Source organism: Girardinichthys multiradiatus, chromosome 20 (genome assembly GCF_021462225.1).
Source record: "Girardinichthys multiradiatus isolate DD_20200921_A chromosome 20, DD_fGirMul_XY1, whole genome shotgun sequence".
NCBI classification, from domain to species: domain Eukaryota; kingdom Metazoa; phylum Chordata; class Actinopteri; order Cyprinodontiformes; family Goodeidae; genus Girardinichthys; species Girardinichthys multiradiatus.
This window is the reverse complement of record NC_061812.1, coordinates 34,978,695-35,002,742: the sequence shown is the minus strand read 5'-3', so window position 1 is coordinate 35,002,742 and position 24,048 is coordinate 34,978,695. Positions and strand designations below refer to the sequence as shown.

Genomic DNA, 24,048 nt, shown 5'->3' with positions numbered 1-24,048 from the left:
CCCTCAACAGGTAATTCTCCTTAGATGAGGAAACAGTGACACAATGTGGCTTTGTGCAGATCTTCATGTTCCTGAAATTCCAGCCTAAAGATTTAACACCCTACCTTCTAAAAACAAAATCAAATCTTGGGTTACAGAAAAATAATCCAAATCCAACTGAGGGTGTTAGATTAATAAGAGATAAAAATTGTATTTATGTAGATTTTTTTTATTTGAAAGGCAAATACTTCATAATGTGGTAGGATAAAAAAAAAAAAAACCCACCAGTTTCAGCCTAACATTTATCTCTCTTTAAGTGGTTGAAAACAACTGATAATTAATCCACTGGATCACATTTTTAACTGGACACAGAGCTCTGTCCACAGAAGTGCACTCATCCATCAGAGCTCTTCTGAAAGCACTGGACAAAGATTAAATAGATGTGCATCAGGGACGAACAGACAATCTTCACGAGGAACGTCTTGTCCACCAGCTGCTGCAGAGTGAACTGTGCGTTCGGTCCAAATGCTGTCATCACATCTTTATAAGACATCCAACCATACAGTGCAGTCCTTTGAGGGAGCTCTGTTAACTGTCATACCAGTCCAGAAATAAGAGAGAGAAGGAGCACATGACGAGGAAGAAGAGGATCCAGACTCGGAAGCCAGCATTGTTTTTGATTGCCTTGGGAAACAAAAACAAAAATATTTTTTTTTCCAACATATAAACAAGTATAACGTATAAGATTTTATCTACCTCTCGAATATCCTCGTTGCCTTCTTTGACGTTCTCTGTTGCTCCCACAACCAGCTGGTGAATATTATCTATGTCACTTTCCTGTTTCAGGAAGTCAGATGGACAGTAAGTTTGTGAACAGGCACAACACGAAACCCTGCATTTAAAGTGACAGAAATGAAGGAGGTCATCTTACTTGATGGAGCACTTTTTCAGCAAAGATCTCCTGAAGCTGTGAAATCTCCACCACTTTCCCTTCAATTTGCCTGGTAGGTTTAAAGGGAAAAAATTAGAAATGATCCTGGGAACATAAATCCTACATAGTTTAGTCTTGTTTGATTAAGCAGCTTTATTCCATCTCAGATCAAACTAACCAAGGCTTCCTTTCACTGACGGAGCTTGGTTTCTTGTTTGTGTTGTTTTGGTTTGTACAACACCGTGCTCACATCATGAATTCACTGTACTCCTCTGATTGACTCAAACTCACCTCACTTCATCCACCAGGCTGTTCATTTCACTGACCAGTTTCTGGTTTTCCTGCTCAAACTAAACAAAAAAAAAACAAAAAAACATACGTTTTACATAAATTCAGCACAAAGAAAATTTTGAATATGCCCCATTATCTAAAGTGTGAACCCTTAAACCACTATTTTTACAATAAAAAATAACCCCCAAAGGTCCCCTAGATGTCTGTTTTTGACCTTCTGTACATTTAAATCTTATGACTTAAGTTTTATCATATCAGAGAACTGCTATTCAATCATGAGACACATAAAATATATGCATTTCTAAATGTTTAGTCTATTTTTTAGCCTGATGCGTAATGTTGCCCACCATCTGGATCTCCTCAGGAGAGAGCTCGTCCTCCACTCGGCCCTCTTCCCACAGGTTGACGCTGTTGTCTTGCACTTCTGATACGTTCTTCTCTACAAAAATGAAATGATTGGTTAAGAAGTTCCTACTGCACAACACTGGACCCAGGAGCTTTAGAAATGTGTTTAAAATATATTCAGAATTATATATTACAAGCTCCATTTGTGTAATAAATCTAAATAATGAGGCTGCAACACTTCAAATACTAATACATGTTTAAAACCATACACACCCAGTCTTTAAGCAGTTGTAAATGTAGAGCTCAGTAAATTGGAAAAATCAATGAAAAGTTTTTTTTATTCCAGTAATTTATTCAAAAGATTTATTACACACAGTGACTTATTCCGTGTTTATTTCTTTCAATGTCGATAATAATGGCTTACAGCCAAAGAAAACCCCAAATTCTGCTTAGAAAATCAGCATATTACAAAAGACCTTTAAAAAAGATTTTTTTCAACATGTGGCCCGCCCGCTGAAAATGATCTTCATGTAATGTATGGTATGAGCACTCAGGACTTGGTTAGGGAGCCTATTGCATGAATTACTGCATCAGTGTGGCATGACATCAGCATGCATTTCTGCTGTGGTGATGAGGAAGCCCAGGTGGCTTTAAAGGAGGCCTTCAGGTCAGGTTTACAGGTCTATCAAGTACACTCATACTATAGGTCATTACTATGCCAAGCCCTGCTGAAAAATAAAGTCAGCATCTGCATAAAGCTGGTCGGCAGAAGGAAGCATGAAGTTTTCTAGAATTTCATTGTAGCTGATCTGACTTTGGACTTGACAAAACACAGTGGATAAACACCAGCAGAGTACACGGCTCCTCAGATCAGCACTTACTGTGAAAACTTTACAAACAACTTAGATTCCATGTCTCAACATTCCTCCTTTAGATTACAGGATATTTATTCCTATATGAAAAGCCAAATTCACAGTCCTCTCAAAAGATGACTTTGGACCACTTTACTCCAGTTTAATCCTTTCTCTTCTCAGCCCAGGCAAGACATTTCGGGCCTAACATGAGCAAAATGACGGTTTTAGCCCTTTTCTTGGATACATCTGTGTGTGGTGGCTCTTGAACCTCTGACTCTAGTCACAGTTCCCATCTTGTGAATCTCCCCAAACTCTTAAACAGGCTGTGCTTCACAAGGCTGTGATAACCCCTGTGGCATGTGCACCTTTTCTCACTTTTTCCTTCCACTCAACTTTCCCAGTTTATTCTTGTATGCAGCATTCTGACACTAAACATACAACACTAAATTGAATTATTCAAATACATTTTGATGGTTTTCTAATTTATTGAGATGTTCTTGTAAATCTTTGTATGTAATTATAGTTAATGGGCTACTTTCTCATTAGATGTATTCTGTATTATTCCTTTGGGCTTTTTGGACCACCGATCGTCTGAGAATATCTCTGCACTAGAGACGGGCTTTTTGTTTATACTCCGGTTTTCAGTTCTCTCCATAGAATCAGAATGGGATTTTGGACTGGACCCTATTTATTCTCTGTCAAACCACTAGTTTGTCCTCAGCATTTAAATTATGATTCCTGCCAGAATCTGTAAGACCATCCTGTATTTCAAAGGTACAAGGATCGCAATCAGGCATGTATTAAGAAAATGAAAAATCATTTTTGGTAATTGGTATCAATGGATCAAGCAGGCAGTCCTAAAAGATTGGAGTTGTTTGTGGATGGAAGAAGAAAAATCACAAGCAGGAGCTTTCAACTCTAAGAAGTCTCCCACAGCCTGCTGATGGAAACCCTGCAGTGGGAACAGTGGACAAAATAACCCCTTTTCCATTGCCTGTACAAAGCCTTCGGCTTGGTAATGCCCAGATTGCGTTACAAATTTACCCAGGAAATTTCACTTTTCCGGGGCTTTACTTTCACGGGTAAATGTTAAATTCCCTGGGATTCCTATTACCCGGGTAAAACAAGTCCTGGGGCTTTCAGTGGAAAAGGAAAAACAATATGGACAAAAGGCTGTGGTGAAGACTTCCAGAGTTTTTAAAGGCAACTGAAGAACTTTGATAACAAGAAAGGCTTCTGACATTAGAAAACGAAAACCTGTCTTCACAAAAATGCTCCGATTTTACCCAGAAGTGACCATCGTAAAACCTGTTATACCGTTAAAGAAACAATTAGATTCTTGTGATGTTGAATAAAGACTTTTCCGGTGATGATCAAGTTGGCATATTCATTTTTCAAACAAGGAACCTTTTTATTTTAAAAGAACAACAGAAATATAAAAAAAAAACATTTGAACACATTGCCCTTTAAATGCTCTAATTAAATGAAGCAGAATTCATTGCCGGTTCAGTATTTCTTGAAAAATACTGGACTTAAATGTTGAAGAATTTTAAATTCTGCCTTTAACCTGAACACAACGCTCATTGTTAAGGGCCCTTAAATATGACACACTGGCATGACCATGTCATAACACTATTAGTTAAAAATAATTCACCCTCAGCAAAGTGTCAGTTTATCACCACAGGGTCTCAGTTACCTACCAGAACTTTCCTCCTTAACAACTCTCTCCTCTGCTGGCTCCGCATCCACGGTTTTCTCCACTTTACCGGGATGTTCTGGTGTCAGTCTCGATCTGGAAACAATAGGCATGACGTTATTTAGATCAAAACAATCTCACGTTAGAGTGTGGTAGAAGTGTTTGAATGAAGCACGCAGATACTCACAGTCTCTTCTTGTCCACCATTCTCTTGACTCTAATTGCTCTCTGCTCAGAGTACAGCCTGCATACACCTAAAATCCGATACAAACATGACATAAACATGCAGCTGTGTGCACCAAGGTCTGGGTTCAGTGATATCAGGTCAACCATCAAAATATAAAATAGTTCACAGTTACAGACAATTACCTTTCAGATACATCTCAATGAGGTCCAGGACTGCAACCCTGTGTTCCCTAATCTGAGCTGATGTGACCCTCTTCTCCACTGTGATGAAAGCAATTTAATCTTTATTCACAGACAAAGATACGCAAGGTCTTCAGAAATTAACAAAGCAAAAATGTCTGCATGTACAGCCGTGTGAACAAATATAGGAAATCCCTATTAAATATTGTCAACTTTTAAGGAAAAGAAACTGATTTAACTGAAAGTACACCACAAAAATATATTGTTTTACATATAAATAAAAAAAAAAGGTTTTGACCCAACCACACTTTCAGCTGTGAGATGTTTGAGGGTTTCTAGCACGTTCAGCCCATTTTAGGTTTCACCACAGCTTTGATTCTGCTTAGGACGTCCCATTGTTTAACTCTCTGTCAGTTGATTTACCACTATGTTTTGGGTCATTGTCATGTTGCAAGGTTCAGCTCCACTTCAGCTTTAATTTTCATTTAGATATTCTAACGTTTTCTTCAAGCACCCTCTGATGCACGGTAGAACTTATGGTGGATTCTATGATGGTGAGCTACCAGGTCCTGCTGCAGCGAAGCACCCTCAAACAAGGACACGTCCACCCCCATCCTTTATAGTTGGTATGAGATGATATTTGGTTTTTGTCAAACATGTCTTCTGTTCTGGTGTCTAAATAATTTGGTTTACACGTATGTGTCCAAAGAACATTATTTTAGAAATCTTTGGCTTTTTACCTATATTGTTATATTCCAACCTGTCATTTAAATGTTTTTTTAAAATCTTATTTCATGTGATGGATATGCACAAAATTGGCATGTGCATATGTATCCACTCTTCTTTGCTATGAAGCCCCTAAAAAGTTCTGGTGCAACCAATTACCTTCAAAAGCCACATAAGTGAGATGAAGTCCACATGTGTGTAATCTCAGTGTCAGATGATCTGTCAGTATAAACACTCCTTTTCTGAAAACCACAGAGGCTGTAACATCACTAGGCAAGAGGCATCACACCATGAAGACCAAGGAGCTTTCCAAACAAGTCAGGGACAAGGTGGTTGAGAAGAACAAGTCAGGATGGGAGAAACTGGTCCCAGTCAAGGGAAAGATGGATGGTGCTAAATACAGATAATCTTGAGCAAAACCTGTGTCAGTCTGCCTGTGATCTGAGGCTGGGACAGAGGTTTAACTTCAAGGAGGACAATTACCTGAAACATACTGCTAAAGCAACACTAGAGTGGTTTAAGGGGAAACGTTTAAATGTGTTGGTGTGGCCTAGTCAAAGTCCAGACCACAATCCAATGGATAATCGCTAGTTAGTCTTGAAGATCGCTGTTCACAAGCGAAAACCACCCAGCATGAAGGAACTGGAGCAGTTTTGCCTTGAGGAATGGGCAAAAATTCCAGTGGCAAGATGTGGCAAGCTCATAGAGACTTATCCAAGCAACCTGCAGCTGTTATTGCTGCAAAAGCTGGCTAGTACTGATTTAGTGGGGGCAAACAGATATACATGCTGACGTTTCCTGGTATTTTTTTGTCCCGTTTGTTGTTTGCTTCACAAAAAAAAATCAAAAAAATAAAATACATAAATGTAAATGAATAATATGTAAATGAAATGGTGCTCACCCTAAAACAATCCATTTTAATTCCAGGGTGTGAAGCAACAAAACACCAAAAAAGCTAAGGGGGGTGAAGGCAGGTATCCTCGTTGTACACCTCCCAGAACAGTTAAATGTGTGCAGTCTCCTTCTAATTACGCAGGGATACATTTTCACACCAACAGTAGCAAGAGTCCGCTGGAGGTCCTGTGATGACATTGTATTGTTTCTGGAGACTACTTTTAACATCTTATGGCTGTTTTAAGGATGAGCAGGGGGTCGGGGGGGACTTGCTCGGACAGCCAAATAAAGGCACGCTGCCAGTTGTTCTGAATGTCCTCCAATGTAGACTATTTTCACTAGAGAGGAATGGCCAATTGCAAATTCTTTTCTTACTTCTTTAAACCCCTTACCCAACTTATAAGTTGCTACAATGTTCTTCCTGAGGGCCTCAGACCTTACCATGGTGTTCACTCTCACTTCAACAGTCTGTGCACCAAAATATATGTCTAACTATATGCACCTGACGCAATACAACTGTGTGTAATTTTTGTTATTTTAAGTGGAAACAAATATGAGATTTCCTCAACTTATCCGCACAAGAAATTACATTTTCTCTGCTACATTTTATAGAAAGTTTTTAAAGGTCTCTTCTTCGGTTTTTTATTGTTTATTTGTTTAAACTGAATTTTAAGTTTCTTTTTAAATGATATCAAATATCCGTATGTCCATGTATGTCAGAAAAACACAGGCTGTTACACTAAGTTTTTCCCATGACTGTATAAGAGACGTACAACCACGCTGTAGAAGAACTGAATCCAATAGAAACCTTCATTGTGTAGCTGCTTGATGGCTTCAGAACAGGTCCTCATAAAGATCTGAGCATCCTGGTCAATCTGATCCCGTTCGCTATCCGTCATGCGGCTAAGATCTGTTGAGATAAGACTACAACGAAAACAAAGCACGTTTAGTTTCGGATATGGAAAACTATTGATCCAAATAATTCCAGTGAAAATGCTAGAGAAAACAAAACTCCAAACATTCACTGTACGTCCAGCATCACAGTCATACTGAGCAGTTGTTAACCCAAAAGACAAATTAAGAATTAAAATTCATCCACATTCAAACACATTTAAGCCCCAATGTAATCTAACAAAAAAAAACCCACGACATATTCTACATAAACTAAAAGGTCTCAAAGGTTTAAATGTAAACAAAGGGCTTTCTTAGTGGATTAATGTCACCTTCTGAAGAACCTGTGCTTTTCAGCAGTCAATCAGCAGTTAATTTACTCGTATTTCATTGGATGATGCTGCAACATTTGCATTATGGTAGAGAAAAAGGTAACGGCTAAACTGTAGCGACATGTTCAGAAACAGAATTTATAGTACAAATGTAACAGTTTATTGTAATGTGTGTTTTGATCCAGCAGAGGGCACTCTAAAGGGTCATTAACACCACTATAAACTGCCTGTCGCCTGTAAGCAAAGCTAATATTTCTCACACAAAAACATCTGAGAAGGTAAAAGTGTTGTTGGTTTAACACGCCAGATGGAAAACTAATTAGAAATATTACCAGTGCCACATGTTTGCAGTGTAAAAGTTTAACATGCATTGTATTATGTTTTTTTTTGTTTTGTTTTCAAATGTGATCTGGAAGCAGTTTAACTATTTTATTATATTGCTCTACAATGATCAAAAACTGTCCTCATTTAACCATCATTCTTTTGGAGCAAAGACAATTTTTAATTAAAGTAACACCTCATGGCTGCATATAAAAGAAACAAACATATTCCTGGATTTTTCTAATACTACTGTATTCTGCTGCACTAAAGGTACTTACATTTCCTTATGTTTTTGGTAATGCTTTGTGGCTGAGGATTTATCAACGCATCTCTTAAAGTTAGACGGCTTTCCACGCCCACAGCAGCAACAACAACAACAAAAAAAAACCCCAGAAAGGCTTTGAGCCAAGGAATGGCTGGATTAGTCCCTGGGCGTGATTTGTTCTACACTTGGTTGAAGCTAAATTATTCCAGACAATTAGACTGGAGCCTGCCACAACAGACCACCGTACTCGCTGCTGACCTTTTGCCAACACTCACCGCCTTCAGTGCACACAAACACACACATATACAGGAGACACATGGTTTTATTTACATACACATGACTTTTTTTTTTTCTCTTTTAAAATCAGACTAACCTTGCCCTGTTTTAGGTCTATTAGGCTTAAACCAAAATTATTTCTATTTCCCACATGCCAGAATATTAAGAAAGAGAAGTTTCTTCAAAGTCAGACGTTTACATATAATAAAATTACCAAGCCTTTAAACAGTTTGGGTTCTATGCTAGCTGAACCTGGTGCGAGAGGAAGAAGCCACTACTCAAAAAGCAACATAGAAACCTGTATTACAGTTTCCAAATGCACTTAGGGACAAACACCTTCATTTTTGGAAATATGTCCTGTGGTCTGATGAAACTAAAATTGAAGGGTTTGTCCGTTATCATATTTGGAGGAAACAGGAAAGTTTGCAAGCCTGAGAACACCATCCCGAGTGTGAATTACCGAGGTTGCAACGTCATGTTGTGTAGGTGTTATGCTGCAGGAGGGACTGGTGCACTTAACAAAACATATAGCATCAGCCAGTTCCTCCTCGATGCTCCAAGATCAAAGTTAAAATGTAGAGGTGATCGAGCATTTGCCGTGGCGGCCCCAGGACTGTGGAATACCTCACCTCAATATGTCAGCGCAGCTCAGAGCATAGGATCATTTAAATGTCTTTTAAAAACTCATTTCTTTCCCCTGGCCTTTGATTGAGTATGAGATGCTTAAAGTTCTTGGAAACTCTTCTGTGTTTTTATCTATTTTTATCACCGTTTTAGTCTTTTTGCTACTTTATAATTATTGGTGCAATTGTGAAGCACTTTGGTCAACTGTTGTTTTTTAAATGTATTATATGAGTAAATTTGACATTGAAGAAAGAATGTTACGTGAAGATAGTGAAGTGACATTCATGCCACCAGACAATAAGTTAAAGCCTGAGCACCAATGGGTCTTTCAAATGGACAATGACCATAAGCATACCATCAAATTGGTTTACAAAGTGGCTGGAAGACAACAAAGTCAATGTTTTGGAGTGGCCATCATAGAGCAACGATTTGCAGAGGTAAAAAGGTGTGAACGAGTGAAAAAGCCTACAAACCTGAACCAGGTATAACGGTTTTGTCTGGAGGAATTGGCCGAAAATCCCAGCAAACTCTTGAAAGAAGCTTGTGGGAGAAGACCCAAAACATTCGACCCAAACTATACAGTTTAAAATGCCATTCTATCAACTTCTTACCTTCATTAAAAAAATGCTCTTTCTCACTTCTCCAACTTAATGTTATGAGAGTGAGCAAAGAAAGGAATATTTTTTTGAAATCCTAACTGAATTAAAGCAGTTTAGTCTGATTTAAAGTCAGACAGTGAGGAAGAAAGGCTATTTTTACACAGTGTGTGTAAACATCTGGTTTTAATCGAATATGCTGTTTATTGTCTGGTCATGAACATCAATCTTCAGGGGTCTGCTTCGGGTTACTCTAATGGCCTACAGAAGCTTACCTTCCAGCGCTCACGTAGTCTTTTCGGTGTTGTAGCAGAAAGTCTTTGAGCTTTGTGATGTTCGTTATCTGCCAAGACAAAGTAAAAAGAAGCATTAACAGACCTCAATACCTCTGTGTCAATAAGACTCTTTGAACTGTGCACAAATTTGTTTCAGAAGGACTTTCATTCATTCCAAAGGAAACTATTTTCTCCCTGCTACGTTCAGACAGAGCCAGAGTAAAGTATCGTTCCGTGTATATATACTGGTTCCGACAGGTAACCTAATTCAGTGTATCTGACGTCTGTTTGACTTCTTAATATTTACTTACAGCAACTCATCAATTCCTGTACATAAGAAAACTCAAACCAGCAATTTCCTCAATTAACAGCTCTCATAAATAAAAACATGAGCCTCTGCATACATAGCACTGACAGAGCAATCTCTAATAAGCATTACAATTATGATCTATTTATCATAGCAAAACTGTCTGGGTTTATGTGTGTGTGCACAGGGAATCCAGGGGAAACTTGGTTCGCTCCAATATTTGCTGTTGCAATTTGGCCAAATATTAAAAAAGACCAAATTGCTTCCCCGTCCGCAGAGCTCTGCTGGCAGGGTGAGAGTGGGTGTGAATGCACACACAGTGGGCTCTGTCGGGTCCAGAATACGACAGAGCTCAGACAAGCCCTGGATTGAAAAATGACACAATGAGTGTGACTGTGACAGCAGCCACAGAGAGAGCGGGGAGGGGGTTCGGGGGGCGTTTGGACAGCATGACGACGCTGTCTTCACCCTTCAGACTTCTCACTCTAACAACCTCAATTATCAAATTGCCCTGGCTGCTAGAAGTAACCTGGCACCCGCGTTTAATGGCGGCTCTGAACATTCATTCCTCACGACATGCCGAATCGAAGCGGATTTATTGAAGCTGACGCCTGACAAAAGAAAACATTTTTCCCAATCTGGAGAGAGAGAGACAAACAGGGTTAACGAATTTGTCTGCTAAGAAAGATAACAGTGATGTAAGGCACTGCAGCCGGGGGACATGCTAACACAGGCAGGGGCAGCTAAGGTGAGCCTATCCTTGTAATAACACCATTATTAGAGGTCAGGAGCTAATTGTAGCTCAGTGCGACAGAGCTCAGAGGGGGTTCAAGGAGAACAGAGCACTTCCTATGGTTCAAATTGTCAAGTTTGTAGCTTTTCCTCAGCAGATGACAGAAGAGGACTCATGTTTTTAAACCAAAGAGTGATTTATTGTCTTTTTAGGTTGTTAGTAACCCTTAGTATAAGAGGTTCACTGTCTCGATTTGTTTTCCCTTTTGGAGCACAATGACAAGTCAGTTAAGCAACAGAGAAGTTTTGTTAAATGCAAAATGTAAAGAATTTACAAGAATTGAGCTCACAAATTTTAATTTAGCGTGGATTTCCCCTAACTCACAAAGTAAAGGTCCGACATAAAGACTCGCGTACATACAGTACATGAAGATTTAGGGTTAATGTAATGTTTTCATTTTAGCTACATATTTCTTCAGACTGGAAGTAACATTGACATTTGGAGAAATGCAGACAGAATTCCAACATGAATCTGATAGCAGATTTGTGGAGGGTGCTAAAGAAGATTAGGGTGATGATAAGGAGGCCTCCCTCAAAGACTCCTCACCAAAGATTAAATGGTGGAAACATGCAGAAATCTGGCCAGCAATTATAGGAAGACTTTAATTGCTGTAATGACAATAAAGATTTTTCCACTGATTATTGAGAAGGGTATAAATAATTTCTGACATGTGATTTTTTGATAAAATCAAAACTGACACTCGTTTTACATTATTATCCTCTGAAAGATGCCTGTCTAAAGAAACAAACTTCTTGGTTCAAAGAAAATAATTAAAAATCTAAATCTGCCATTGGTTAGAAATAATGTTGGCCTTAACTGTACCTCCACTCATTTTTTTTATAGATGTAAAGAGCATTTAAAACCACAGACTCTATGTAACAATCATCAAGATGTTGGTCTAATTCTGTCTGGATATTTGACCCATTTTATGGTCAAAAATGGTAGAATTCATTTAAAATAGTTAAATTGATTTTTTATTGGTTGCCAGAGACACAGCTTTCTTTTTTTTTTTTTTTTCCCTTTTCCACAGTTTTGAGGTCGGTGGTTTTCCAAAAATGTAAACGGTTGCTCTTGATTAACCTAAAAACCACAGTTTGGACAGTTGGTTGAGACTTAGTCACAGTTCCAACAGGACAATGATCTCAAACACATACCAGAACACTGGTTCTGGAATGGATAAAGGAGGCTAACACTAAGCTTTCAGGAACAACTCTGACCACAGCCTTTCACAAAGTGTACATACTCAAATTAAAAGCAAGGTCCAAGCAAGGAACCAACAAAATAAACTCTACCATTTCTGCTAAGAAAAGTGGTCACATATCCAGGCAGAAATATGACCGAACAATGTTTATGTCAGCAAAAATCACGTGACTTCTCTAAAACTTTATACAGAACATCTAACCAAGAATAAGTGTATGTATATATTTGAGCCTGTATTAGACTATTGGATAACAGAAAATCTGTAATAAATCCAAACATTTTTTAATTCACTGAAGTGATTGATAGTTTTATAAATCCACCACAAAAAAAGAGTTCAAATTATTTAATAAAAACCCAAAATGAACATGGCATTCATGCCAATCATAAGTCCATGTAAACTGACTGGAAATGTAAACGATGTCCAAACATTTCTTCCTTTGTTTGCCTTTACTGAGACATAAATACAGTTTCTATGATTATCATCGGCTTTGGACAGTCAATGAATACATTTTTACAGAGCATTATCATCCGCAACATGGCAAAAAATGGCCGACGCTAAGCAGTAGCAGGATTGCACGATAAGCGTAAAGTCATCCTCGCCTTACCTCTTATTTTTGCAGAAAACGTTCAACTGATAACATTTATAAACAAAAAAAAAAGTGGAAGCCCATTTTTTTTATTTTAATTCTGTTTTTGCGTTCAACATTTTGACTTTGCTTTGTGTGAGCAGTTAATACTTGGCACTTAAGAGTCTTTAAGGCAGAGAGCTGTAGTGCAGCTTTTAGACCAGCAGGAGATGCTAAATCCTCAGTGTTGGAACTTGCTGAATCAGAACACAAACATGACAGCGCAGACTGTGTGCATGAGTTTTTGTGTGTGTTGTGTGGAAGGCAAGGAAGTGTGAAGCCTGGTGCTCTGGGGGCTGAGCAGTCTCCTGTGTGTATACATTGGAGCCCAGATTCCCAGCACAACCTCAAGGGTTTGCAGGGGGTCAGAGGGATCAATTGCTCTTGTAACTTAAGACCTTAAAGAACAAGTAATTCCTCAACAATGAGGAAAGGGGTGGCCTTGTGCATGCAGCTCACCATATATGTGTGCAACTAAGGGCGTGTAACCGTGTGTGTTTGCGTGCAGCCGACAAAGGCGGGTGTGAGGCAGGGGCTTGCATTGGAGGCAGAAGGAGACAGTCTGTCGGGCTATATCTAATCTCGTCATCATCAAAGACCCCCACTTTACCTCCTCACTTTCTCCTTCCCCGCTGCTCCCCTCCAGCCCTGACTGAGCCCAAACAAACCATCAGGAGGGATTATTATGAGGAAGAAAAGGGAAAAGGCTTAGCAAGCAGATTTCCAAAGAGTTTGGATGGCTCTTTGTTTATGTTTAAAGGCAGGTAACTGACAGAATCTGGGATGACCACACTGCTTTGGTCTAAGACCCTGACTGCGTGTCATGACCGTGGGCTATCCGTCCTGACGCCATGCTATGTCGTGTTTAAATACGTGGGCCTTTTGCAGGGAGAAGCATTTAAGACTGGGCCACATATTGACTTTATTATCATGTTTATGTCTGACTCACAAATGGGCCGAGTTTGTTCTTCTCAAGTGTACTCGCATAGAAGGCTTCAGTCAGTTCGATAAACAAACAAGATCTGTTAGAATTACATTTGTTGGCTAATTCATAAGTGGTGAAATTAATCTTTTTGAACCAAAATTTTATTGTATTAATGTGGTACTACTGAATAATTCATTAACTACAAAAAATACTTTATAGAGGTTTTACAACTGATGGTTTGCTTTCATGGAAAAAAGAAAGTACATTCACTTCAAATTCTGGTGTTTTATATATTTTGTATCAACTAAGTTTGTTGTTGTGCACAAACTTTTTCATCGTTATTTAACAAATAATGACAAGGTGGAATCTGGGGTGAGTGGCTTTGTCCACTTGATGGAAAACCTAAATATCTGTGAAACCTGGTGATGTCCAGATAATTTCGGCATTAAAACTAGACATGGGCCAATCACTGGTATCAAGGTCAGTCTTTCCCCTCATTTTTAGTGTTTTGGGACAGACTCCGACACATCAGGGTTATTACATGTAACAAGATCTAGAATTACTATAGTACTAGGAAGAATTGTCTCATTGAAAAATCCCTAATTTGAAGAATTATGTTTAAGATAGCGCCTCCTGAAGCCGAGGTTTGACTATCAGCTGGACTCTCCTCTCCAACGCCCTGGCATAGGCCTTCCCGAGGAGGCTGAGGAGTGTGATCCCCCTGTAGTTGGAACACACCCACCTCGGTGACTTCAGCATGGGTGGTGTGATGGCAGGATTGAGGAGATCCTCGAAGTACTCCTTCCACCACCCCGTGTTGATGTCAGCAGTTCTCCAAGCCCACTGTAAACAGTGCTGGCGAAGCAATGCCTCTACCACTGCCCGGGGACTAGCACGCTTGACCTCATGGTACCCGTCAGCTGCCTCAGAATTCCCACAAGCCAAGCAGAACCGATAGGACTCCTTCTTCAGCTTGACGGCATCCCTTACCGCCGGTGTCCACTACCGGGTTCGGGGATTCGCAGATCTTACGCCCACAGCTACGGGAGGCAGCACGGACAATGGAAGTGAAAAACATGATCCACTTCAACCGCCACCTGGTCCTCTTTGCACCGGTCCTTCATGGTTAAACCTGCAGGTGGTGGGCCCACTGGGCGATGGCCTCGCGTCCCTCGTTCGGGCTTTGCCCCGCCGGGTCCTGCAAGGAGTAACCCGGCCACCAGACGCTCGCTGACAAGCCCGACCCCAAGCCAGGCTCCAGGGTGGGGCCCCGGTCCGCGATATTGGGCGACTCATGAAGGCTTCTGAACCGCTCTTTGTCTGACCCACAACCCAGGGTCTGGCTGCCATGGGAGACCCTACCAGGGGCATTTAAGCCCCGGACCACATAGCCTCTAGGATCATTCAGGCACTCAAACCCCTCCACCACGTTATGGTGGCGGTTAAGGTTTGAATGCGTAAAACTATTATGCCAGCCTTGAATAGAGATGCACCGATCAGGTTTTAAATGGCCGATACCAATATCAAGTCTGATCTGTCCTTTTAAATTTTCTTTCCAAACATCATAGCTCAAAGAAACTCATTGGTGTTTTAATTCAACAGTTAACTGCAGCAAACACTGATCATTAAGAAAACAATTGCACTGCAGGTTCCTTGATAGAGGCAGTAATTTGGAATCTAAGAGAAATAAAACGATTACAGGAACAGCTCAGCGATAAGCTTACACCAATAAACTTTTCATGTTTTTTACTAAAGTCCCAAAAAAAAATTTGCAGACTGAAAAAAAAAAGAAAACATCAGGAAAAGACGTTGACTTTCCGTTTTGATGTATTTAATGAAAAGGAAATAAACATTCAGATCCAATCGAAATATGTGAAAATTACCCTGAGCTCACTGAGTTCAACTGAGCTGCTTACATGATAAAGGTCTGAAGGCCAGGTTGGGACCAGTTTCAATGGAAACTGGCTGCGTGCATTTTCAAGCATCTCCTATTAATACATTTCAGGTAATATGTATGTTAAGGCTGGTGCTGTTACATTTTCCTAAACATTAAAAAATAAAACCTTAATCAGATATTAGCAAGTTTCAGGGAGTCAAAGTTTAGATGCTTTGAGATGTTTTCAAATGCATTTGGATTGAGATTTAAGACCAACATAAATCATGAAAAATAATTTACGTTCATTACTTGTTTACTTAAGAAGTGATAGTGGCAGGGTTTCTAAAACATTAATCATATCAAAATACCAAAACAAATTTCCCCAATTTTTAGCCCTAAAAGCCAGATTTATAAATTTGGAAGAGATTTGATCTGTGGTCTGGCTTTATAAATCTAAAGCTACAAAAAACACAGATTGTGAGGATGGATGGATGGACGGATGGATATTCATCAGGTTGATGGATGGATGGATGGAGAAACACATGAATGTATAAAAAGTTGGAGGTGGATGGAACAGATGGATGAAAAATTAACAAATGGATGGAAGGACATAGGATTTGGTGTTTTCATTATCCATTTATATTTTTCATACTTATCCAGACCCCCAAAACACATTTCCAGACTGTCTAGAAATGTTGTATTCAACTTACTGAAGACCCTAAGTTAGTAATATACGGTATAGGAAGCATCTTGCTGAAGTGTGCCCAAACAACACAGATCTCAGGACTGGCTCTGGACCCAGAACGTCTTTTACAGGAATGCCGATGCTTCTAATTAAAATAGCCCCATGCACTGCGGAGAGACTGATAACATCAGGATGCTACTGTTGACGGTTACAATCATTTAAATTAATAGAAACATATATTTTGAGAGCTCCCACACACCCTCAGCGTGTTTTGCCTTTAACAGATATTGACAGGAGTTTTTTAAACTAATGTTAAAAGAACATTTGGATTTTATTCCCTAAAAGGAACAACAAAAATCCAGTTTCAGGAACAGAAACTTTTCAAGATGAAGATCAGTGTCTTGTAGCTTTGTCAAACTGAATTCCTCAGCCAGAACTACAACAAACAGAACAACTGAAAGCAAGTAAAATTTCCAAAACAAATTAAATTATGGACGAAGCTATAACTTAAGTTGACAAATGTAAGACATATCTGAAAGAAATGTAGGACTTAATATGAAAACCCTGGGCATCTCTAAGGTCTAAAATGGTTATTTTAAAATTTAAGACTTTTTAAAAACACCACAGAAACCCTGATAAATGAACACAAATGCTAAACTTCCTGTGTGAAAGGAAGGAGACATGAAGTAATATATATATATATATATATATATACATATACATATAGACCATCACTATGTCATTCTTTGCTCGGAATAATTTGCCTTGGGGCAGAAAAACATTGATGGCTCAGTCCAGATTCAGACTAAAACATAAGAAAGATAAGAATGAAAAGGCTTTAATCATGATTCTTTAGTCTGCATATTTGTAGCCATGGTGGTAACACGGAAAAAGTCAAATGTAAAATATCACAGGATCTATTTCTTGAACAGTTTTTCTCCACCATTAAGCATCAAGAGCTGTATGATGACAATCGACTCAACAACTGATGCAAGACATAAAGTATTCAAAACGGCAACTGAGTTAATCAGACAAAAGAAGCACATATGTTATTTCCCTCAGGATAGTATATACACAACTGCAGGAGAAAAAAAAACCTTGAAACATTTCATTGTTCAGTTAAAACGTCGCTTGTATGAACTAAACTTTTAAGGACATTAATGACAGATGCTTCTTGTTCATCCTTCTAACCTCATAGTGCAGCATTGGTTGTGCTTTTCAAACTGCATATCAAATTGCTGCCATTTTGTGTCACTTATTGTGACTTAGGTGATAAACAAAACAATTATTTTATTTCAAAATTTTTTTCACCCACTAAGCAAATGTCCTTTAACCAAAGTAAAAAAAATAAAAATAATAGTTCAGTAAGACATTATGCCACTTTTTACACTTCTTTATAATAATACACATTGCTGTTTACTCCAAATGTTCTTTAGTTCATAGTTTTAATGGCAACACATAAAATAAAAAAAACACTGTTTGCTCACATCTTTACGTTTGTGTGATTCAATGTCAAATTATTTCAATTTAATGTTTACAGAGATTTATAACGATCAGATTTTGTTTAGCGGGTCAACTATAACTTGATCGTATTTAAACTGAAACTAAATCATCTTTGAAAAATGTTAAGCAAACTAGATTAATAAGAATGTTTTGAAAGTATAAGTATGCTGTTTTAGTATAGAAGGCAAGAGGATAATATCAGCATACTTTCAAGAGCTGGCTGCTGGCCACACTTTTCAGTGTTTCAAAGAAAACGCAGTGGGAAGGGGCAGATTTTGGAACAGCAATACTGAGTGCGCAGCAGGGAGCCCAGCGCTGTTTTCTACACCCAATTTAACAATTTCAGAGTGACCTCGTCCATTTAAAGTTGAGAAGGGCAGCATGCTGTGGGGAGTGACGAGGCGAGCGGTGAAACGGAGATCACAGCGTTCCACAGCGGCCCCTATGAGGTAAAAGATTCCCCCGACCAAACCTCATAACACTGGCTCTCTTATTAGCCAATCATAGCAGGTTCTTTGAAATCATTTTGAATAGAGCTACATTTCCTTTCTTGCTGAATTAGGAGCAAAAAAAAAAAAAAAAAAAGTCTCATAAGACCTCTGTGTATTTGTCAACTTTGATGTTTTCTTTCTATTTCTGTGAGCATTCAATGGGAACTCGGGCCGGAGAGTTAGTGGGAGAGTTGTGCACGTCTTAAAGGGCACCCACATCTGTTGTGCATTAGGTGCCGGCCGTCAACATTGTTACTGCGGACCTAATTTAATATTTTTTCTGTTTTGATCTTCCACCTTTAATCACTGGCTCTTGGGAGGATCGGCTTTCCTCAAAAATTGTTTGAGAACCGAAAGAAAATGTTATTGCAGCATGTTTATGGAGTCGTGCATGAGAAGAGGCGACTCGGGCAAAAGAAATGCTGCACATGTCAGGCTGCATAGAGAAGAACGGATAAACAGACTGGGGTAAGGTGGCAGAAAACCACCACATAACTTGAAACAGTCAAGACATTCCAGACTCGCAATTCCAATTTCTACAAAAACCTTCCACTGAGATGATATCTATGCTGAGGAGCAGACAGCAGGATGAGGAGCAGGGGGTGGGGGTGGGGATGCAATAGCCGGGCACCACAGGATAGGTTTGGGTTTCTTTGGAAGCAGCAGCAGTGCTTTTATTAAAACTCCATTTCCAATATCAATACAACAGAACATAACAAGAACCTGGTTGTGCAGAGCTGCAGCAACTGGGCTCGTGTTTGCCTCAAGGCGAAGGTCAGAGCCGCTAGGAACGAGAGGATGGCCTCTACCTCTCCGGGTGAAACGTGAAGTGGTTCTTCAGGATGGATTTGAAGACGTCTTTGTTCGGGAAATATATTTGAGGACAAGATCTCTAAGCGGCAGAAGAAATGAACCTTTAGCTGCCAATTGACTGTCCTTACTGCCAAGGGCAGATGATGAAGACCGTTTACATTAAATGAAGAATTACATTTTTCTTCACTAGCTCAAAACACAGCGTCATGTCCTGTAACCAGCTGCAATCACACTGAACTGCAAAACAGCATGAGGCTTGTTGTTGTTACTCGGTAGTGCACATAAAAAAATAAACTGAGCACTTCGGGAAGAAGAAATCCTCGTACAAAGACTGCTGTCATCTGCTGATGTCTTTCCTCATACTCTCACAGCTGTTTTGGTAGTCTGTTTCAAACAGCTCCTGCATTAGAGCGTTCACTGGTAAACACGGGTATTAAAAGAATTATTTTTAAGTTACAATTTCTTAATACCATTCCCAGTAGATTAAAGTCATTCTAATGAGATGCCAGAGGAAATGTTGGAGTAACTGGAGGTTTGCCTGTCTGTATGGAGCACAGAGTAAGGCAGCTTGCTCCCACCTGGCGCTGTGCACTGTCAGTAAGCTGGCTGAAAGAACAGCCCACCACTTTTACAAATAAAATCAGTTTTGCTCAGTGGAAATATTTCTGGTTGTTAAAAACGCGGGTAGTGGGGCGTTGTGTCCTCAACGCAGCTGTCCTGGGTTTGATTCCCGACCTTGACACCTTTGCTGCATGTCTTACCCCCTCCTCTTTCTGCCCATTTTCTGTGTGTTTATCTGTCAAAGGCCTCCAACGCCAAGAAAATCTTAAAAAAAATAAATAAAGAAAATCCCGGCAGTCATGGTGTGGAATCTGAAAGAGCGCCAACCATCACCACAATTGGCAAGACTGCCGGGTGGTTTCCAGAGCAGATAGCCCAACCAACTAACCTGCTTATATCTAAAAAGAGCAGAATTACAAAAAGGGATGAAAATCTTTGCAATAAGCATGTTGGCTTGAAAACTACTCTTAAATTTAGCGACTATTTATCCTATATTTATGCTTAACTCTACATAGGAATATTATAGATCACATTGTTATGTTGTGCTGAGAGAAGTGAGAAAGATATGAAAGAAATAGTAGAGATTTGAGTAAAGCCTGAAAAACCAGCGGTGAATGACTGCAGTCGTTGGGCCCTCAGATAGCAAAACATCTTTTTCAGACAAGCCTTGTTTATTTTAGCACAACCAAATGTATATGTGTTCTAGTAGCAGAGTATCAAAGTAAAAGCCTCGGGATGTTATACTAGCCTAGCCCGACCGCAGTCTCCTCTGTCAGCCGATAAAAACACAAAAAAAATAAATGGATGGAAGGGGCCTGTATGCTGTTGAACTTGTTATCACAGTAATAAACAACAGGAACACATTGCATTTTCATACCTACAGCAAGTCATTGCCAGAAAGATAACTATTCACCAACTTTTCTAACATTTAATTAAATAACAACAAGCGCGAAGCTCTGAGCGAGTTTGAGAAGAGCCAAATCATGATCCCATGACAAATGGGACAAACCGTCTCCAAAACTGGATTCCTTGTTAGGTGTCCCTAGCCTGTAGCAATCAGAATCTGTCAAAGGTGGTTCAAAGAATGGACAGCGGGTTAACAGCCAAGGTCCATTGATGGAAGTGGGGAGGAAAGGCAGGCCTGTGTGTTCTGGTATGATACATCGCTTAACAAGTTCAAGCTGGTTCTGAGAGAAAGGTGTCGGAATCAATAGTGCATCACAGATGGTGACGGATAGCCACAGACAGCCAGGATACCCCCGCTGACCCCTGGCCACCGGTATTAGCACCAAGATTGGGCGTCTGAGCATCAGAACTGGAAGATGGAGGCCTGGTCTGATGAATCGCATTTTCTTTTACATCACATGGACTGTTAGATGTGTGTACAGAAAACATGGCACTGGGATGCACTATGAGAAGAAGGCAAACTGGTGGAGGCAGTTTGATGCTATGGAGGATGTTCTACTGAGAAAACTTAGGTGCTGCCATCCATGTGGATGTTACTTTAACATGTAATACCGACCTACACGCTGTTCAGGCCATGCACACCTGTACTCCTTGATATCTCTGGCTTTTTTTTAGCGATGTAATGTGTCCTGCCAGAAACCAAAATGGTTCAGGAGTGGTTTGAAGAGCACAACATGAAGTTTGAGGAGTTGACTTCGACTCCAAACTCCCTAGATCTCATTCCAATCGAGCATCAGTGGGATGTGCAGGAAAAACAGGTATGATCCATGGAGGTCCCACCTCTTAATTTGCAAAAATTAAAAAATCTGCTGCAACGTTTTAATGCCAGATACCACAGCACACCCTCAAGGATCTAGTCCATACCATACTACGAATTACCAGGGGTGTTTTGGCAGGAAAAATGCGTCAAATGCACCATTAGGCAGGTGGCCATAATGTTTTGCCTAATTGATATAAATAACGAGTATGTCAATGAATTTACTATATATTTTTCTACGTTATATTGTAAGCCACAAATGGAAACACAAAAATAACCGCTAAAGATTAGAGATTCAACATTTTTCTTTTGCTTGTTCTCAGGCATAAGTTATGGCTGAAAGTTACAGAACTTTATCGTTTATGACCAAACTATCCGGTTTTCAGAGTGTTGAGGAGATTCTTGATCAACATTGTGAAGGTTTGGCCCACAGGTATTTGACATCTTGCTTGAGCTCGCTCTGCGTTGTGTGCGATCGGCCGACTATTGAATCAGACCTCCAGATCCTACAAGATCCCACACGTTTTCGGGGTGTTTCATTTGAACTTTTACCTATTTTAGTGCTTCTGGATGCCTAAGTGAAGCATTATTTAGTTTTTGTGCGCTTTCATTCCCTCTTTTCTGAGTAAGCTGCTACTCCATGTCAACGTATTTTCCCACAGGGATAAATAAAGTAAACTGAATATGTTTTTTCAATTTTTGATTCATATTTTCAGTTGGTATCTTAACATCATCTAGTCTGCAGCTGCTGTTTTTGATGCGATTGCTTGATATGTGATTAAGATGCTGCAAAAACCGATATTTATTTGCTCTAGCAGGTTGTTTTTACGTAAACCTACACAGAATATCATTTGTTGTCCCTTAGCAACATGGCTGTTGTTTCTTGTTAAAGTTTTGGTCAGACAAACCCATGTTTGAATTACATGTAGCTGAGCAGACGCTTAGTTACCTAATTTTAGTTTTTCAAGAATCTCTATACTAAAAATGGACCTAGCCCACACCAACTCCAGATACCATAAAAAAAAAAAAAAAAAAAAAAATCGGAAAAAATGCATATCCTAGTTTCAGGATTTAACTGTAACTTTTACTTTGACAAAAACTACAAGCTGAATTATTATTTTTTATTTCTCAGCAAATTATTCTCTGTAGCTGTTTAGTAACTGAAAATATCATATTCTACAGTAACAAATTAGACCTGTTGGCTAAAAAGACTACTTCACTGATCTAATTGAATTCCTGATTATTCACAAAAAGTTCATTTATTGAACATTTCATGGCAATATCTGTTAGGGATTTACTTTTTACTTTTACTTACATTTTGGGTCAGAACATTTAACGTGTATCCCACATTTCAGCTTTTTGAAGCTTTATTCTTGGTCTTCAAGCAACACACAAGATGTGGGTGTTGCTTCAAAGGTTTTATTTTGTGGCAAACAAGTCATTTGAAAATGTTGCTAACCTGAAACAAGGCATCTTATTTTTCCTCAGCGTACTGCTGGTGTGTGTTTAAATGACATCGATGCACTTGTTGAGGTCGCTGCTCTGTGATTTGTTCTGAGCAGAGACTAATTTGCTCTTTTCCACATCCTATGGGACAGATCATGGCTGAGAGACTCAACCACTGTATATGATCATGTTATTTTGCTTTTAGAATGGTCTGATATATCTCTGTGCATCCCCTGGTCCTGCAGTGCTGTCGCAGCAGCTAATGCTGCAGAAAGATGCACAACAACTACTAGTCATACAGTTGTTAATACAATCCCTATCAGCTGTTTCTATTTAGGAGCCTCTGCAACCTTTCTGCACAGAAGTTCAAATATGTCTCAGATCTATCCGAGCAGTTTTAGGCCCCCTCTGCTCCAACTGAATGTACAGCAGAGGCTAAAGCTAAAGCTAGCTTTGGAAACACTCACCACTTCTTTGGCTCTCAGCGAGAAGCCGCTCTTCGGTCGGCTCTTCTTGAAAACCTCATCTTTGACAGAGTCCACGTTTACTCCTATAGCCTTGTTCCTGGTTTTCACCGTCTTCACGCTGGCTTTAAACAGTAGTGTAATGTCCACAGCCATGTCTGGGGGACCAGCTGCAGCGCTGTAAACAAACCACCACGTCATCAGGTGGTGAGGTCATCGCACCGCGACGCTCCAGAGGCAAACGCCCATTAATGGCTGGCAGGAAAATGTTTTACAAACATAATTTTAGTCAGTATAAGGATATTTTATGGAATATTAGAGTTATTTTATTTAAAATAGATCGTTTGGACTTGAAATAGATTGATATCTGGTACATTATGCACCTCCCAAGTAGCTATAATTTAAAATGTAAACTATTCATATTTGTCTTTACAAAGAATTTCTTAGATTCTCATCTAGATTTGAGACAGAGAACAGCTATCTGTGCGCAAGAGCGAATCAGCAGGACAATCTTCTTACAATGCAAAGTCTTCTATTAATGAATAACAATCCAAATCTACGGATATGGATCCCTTGGATGTCATTGATGTTAAAATTTGGTATATTTTTGAAGGATAAGCAAAAAGAACAAAATGCATTTGTAGTCAATAAAATTATTATTTTAGCCAAATTCTAAATACACAAATGCCACTTCTCCAGGACCGCCACCACCTGGAATGTTCTTAAAAACCTGAACAAGATGTTTCCTACGTCTCTACCAAAAGTAAACAGCACCCAGGATAATAGTTTGTAACTTTCTAACTGATTCTGATTTAATTTTGCCCACCTGCCCAACAACACACACACATCTATTTTCGCAATAAAATAATGTAAATGATAATAGAAACGTTTTTTTTTTCTAGTGTGTAAATCTATATGTGTGACCTTTCGTTGTTCAATTCTTTGAGTACTGTTTTCACATAGGTGTGTTTTC

General features: G+C 39.4%; 1 protein-coding gene across 1 annotated transcript; it reads right to left on the bottom strand.

Moving 5' to 3' along the window:
* Positions 1-187: 187 nt before the first annotated feature.
* On the bottom strand, positions 188-23,286 carry stx18 (syntaxin 18). Its single transcript, XM_047346307.1, has 11 exons — positions 23,079-23,286; positions 9,663-9,730; positions 6,891-7,006; positions 4,466-4,543; positions 4,284-4,350; positions 4,101-4,192; positions 1,549-1,640; positions 1,202-1,260; positions 911-980; positions 736-816; positions 188-663 (listed from the first exon to the last, which is right to left on the bottom strand). The coding sequence occupies exons 1-11, from the start codon at positions 23,274-23,276 to the stop codon at positions 568-570; spliced, it is 1,017 nt and encodes a 338-aa protein (XP_047202263.1). The 5' UTR covers positions 23,277-23,286; the 3' UTR covers positions 188-567.
* Positions 23,287-24,048: the final 762 nt, after the last annotated feature.

Excerpts from the sequence above, each read along its gene's own strand:
- stx18 (XM_047346307.1), bottom strand. The coding sequence starts at position 23,276 with ATGACGTGGTGGTTTGTTTACAGCGCTGCAGCTGGTCCCCCAGACATG. Across the intron at positions 7,007-9,662 it reads GACTACGTGAGCGCTGGAAG|TCTTATCTCAACAGATCTTA; the intron begins GTAAGCTTCTGT and ends TTTTCGTTGTAG. Across the intron at positions 664-735 it reads GCAACGAGGATATTCGAGAG|GCAATCAAAAACAATGCTGG; the intron begins GTAGATAAAATC and ends TTGTTTCCCAAG.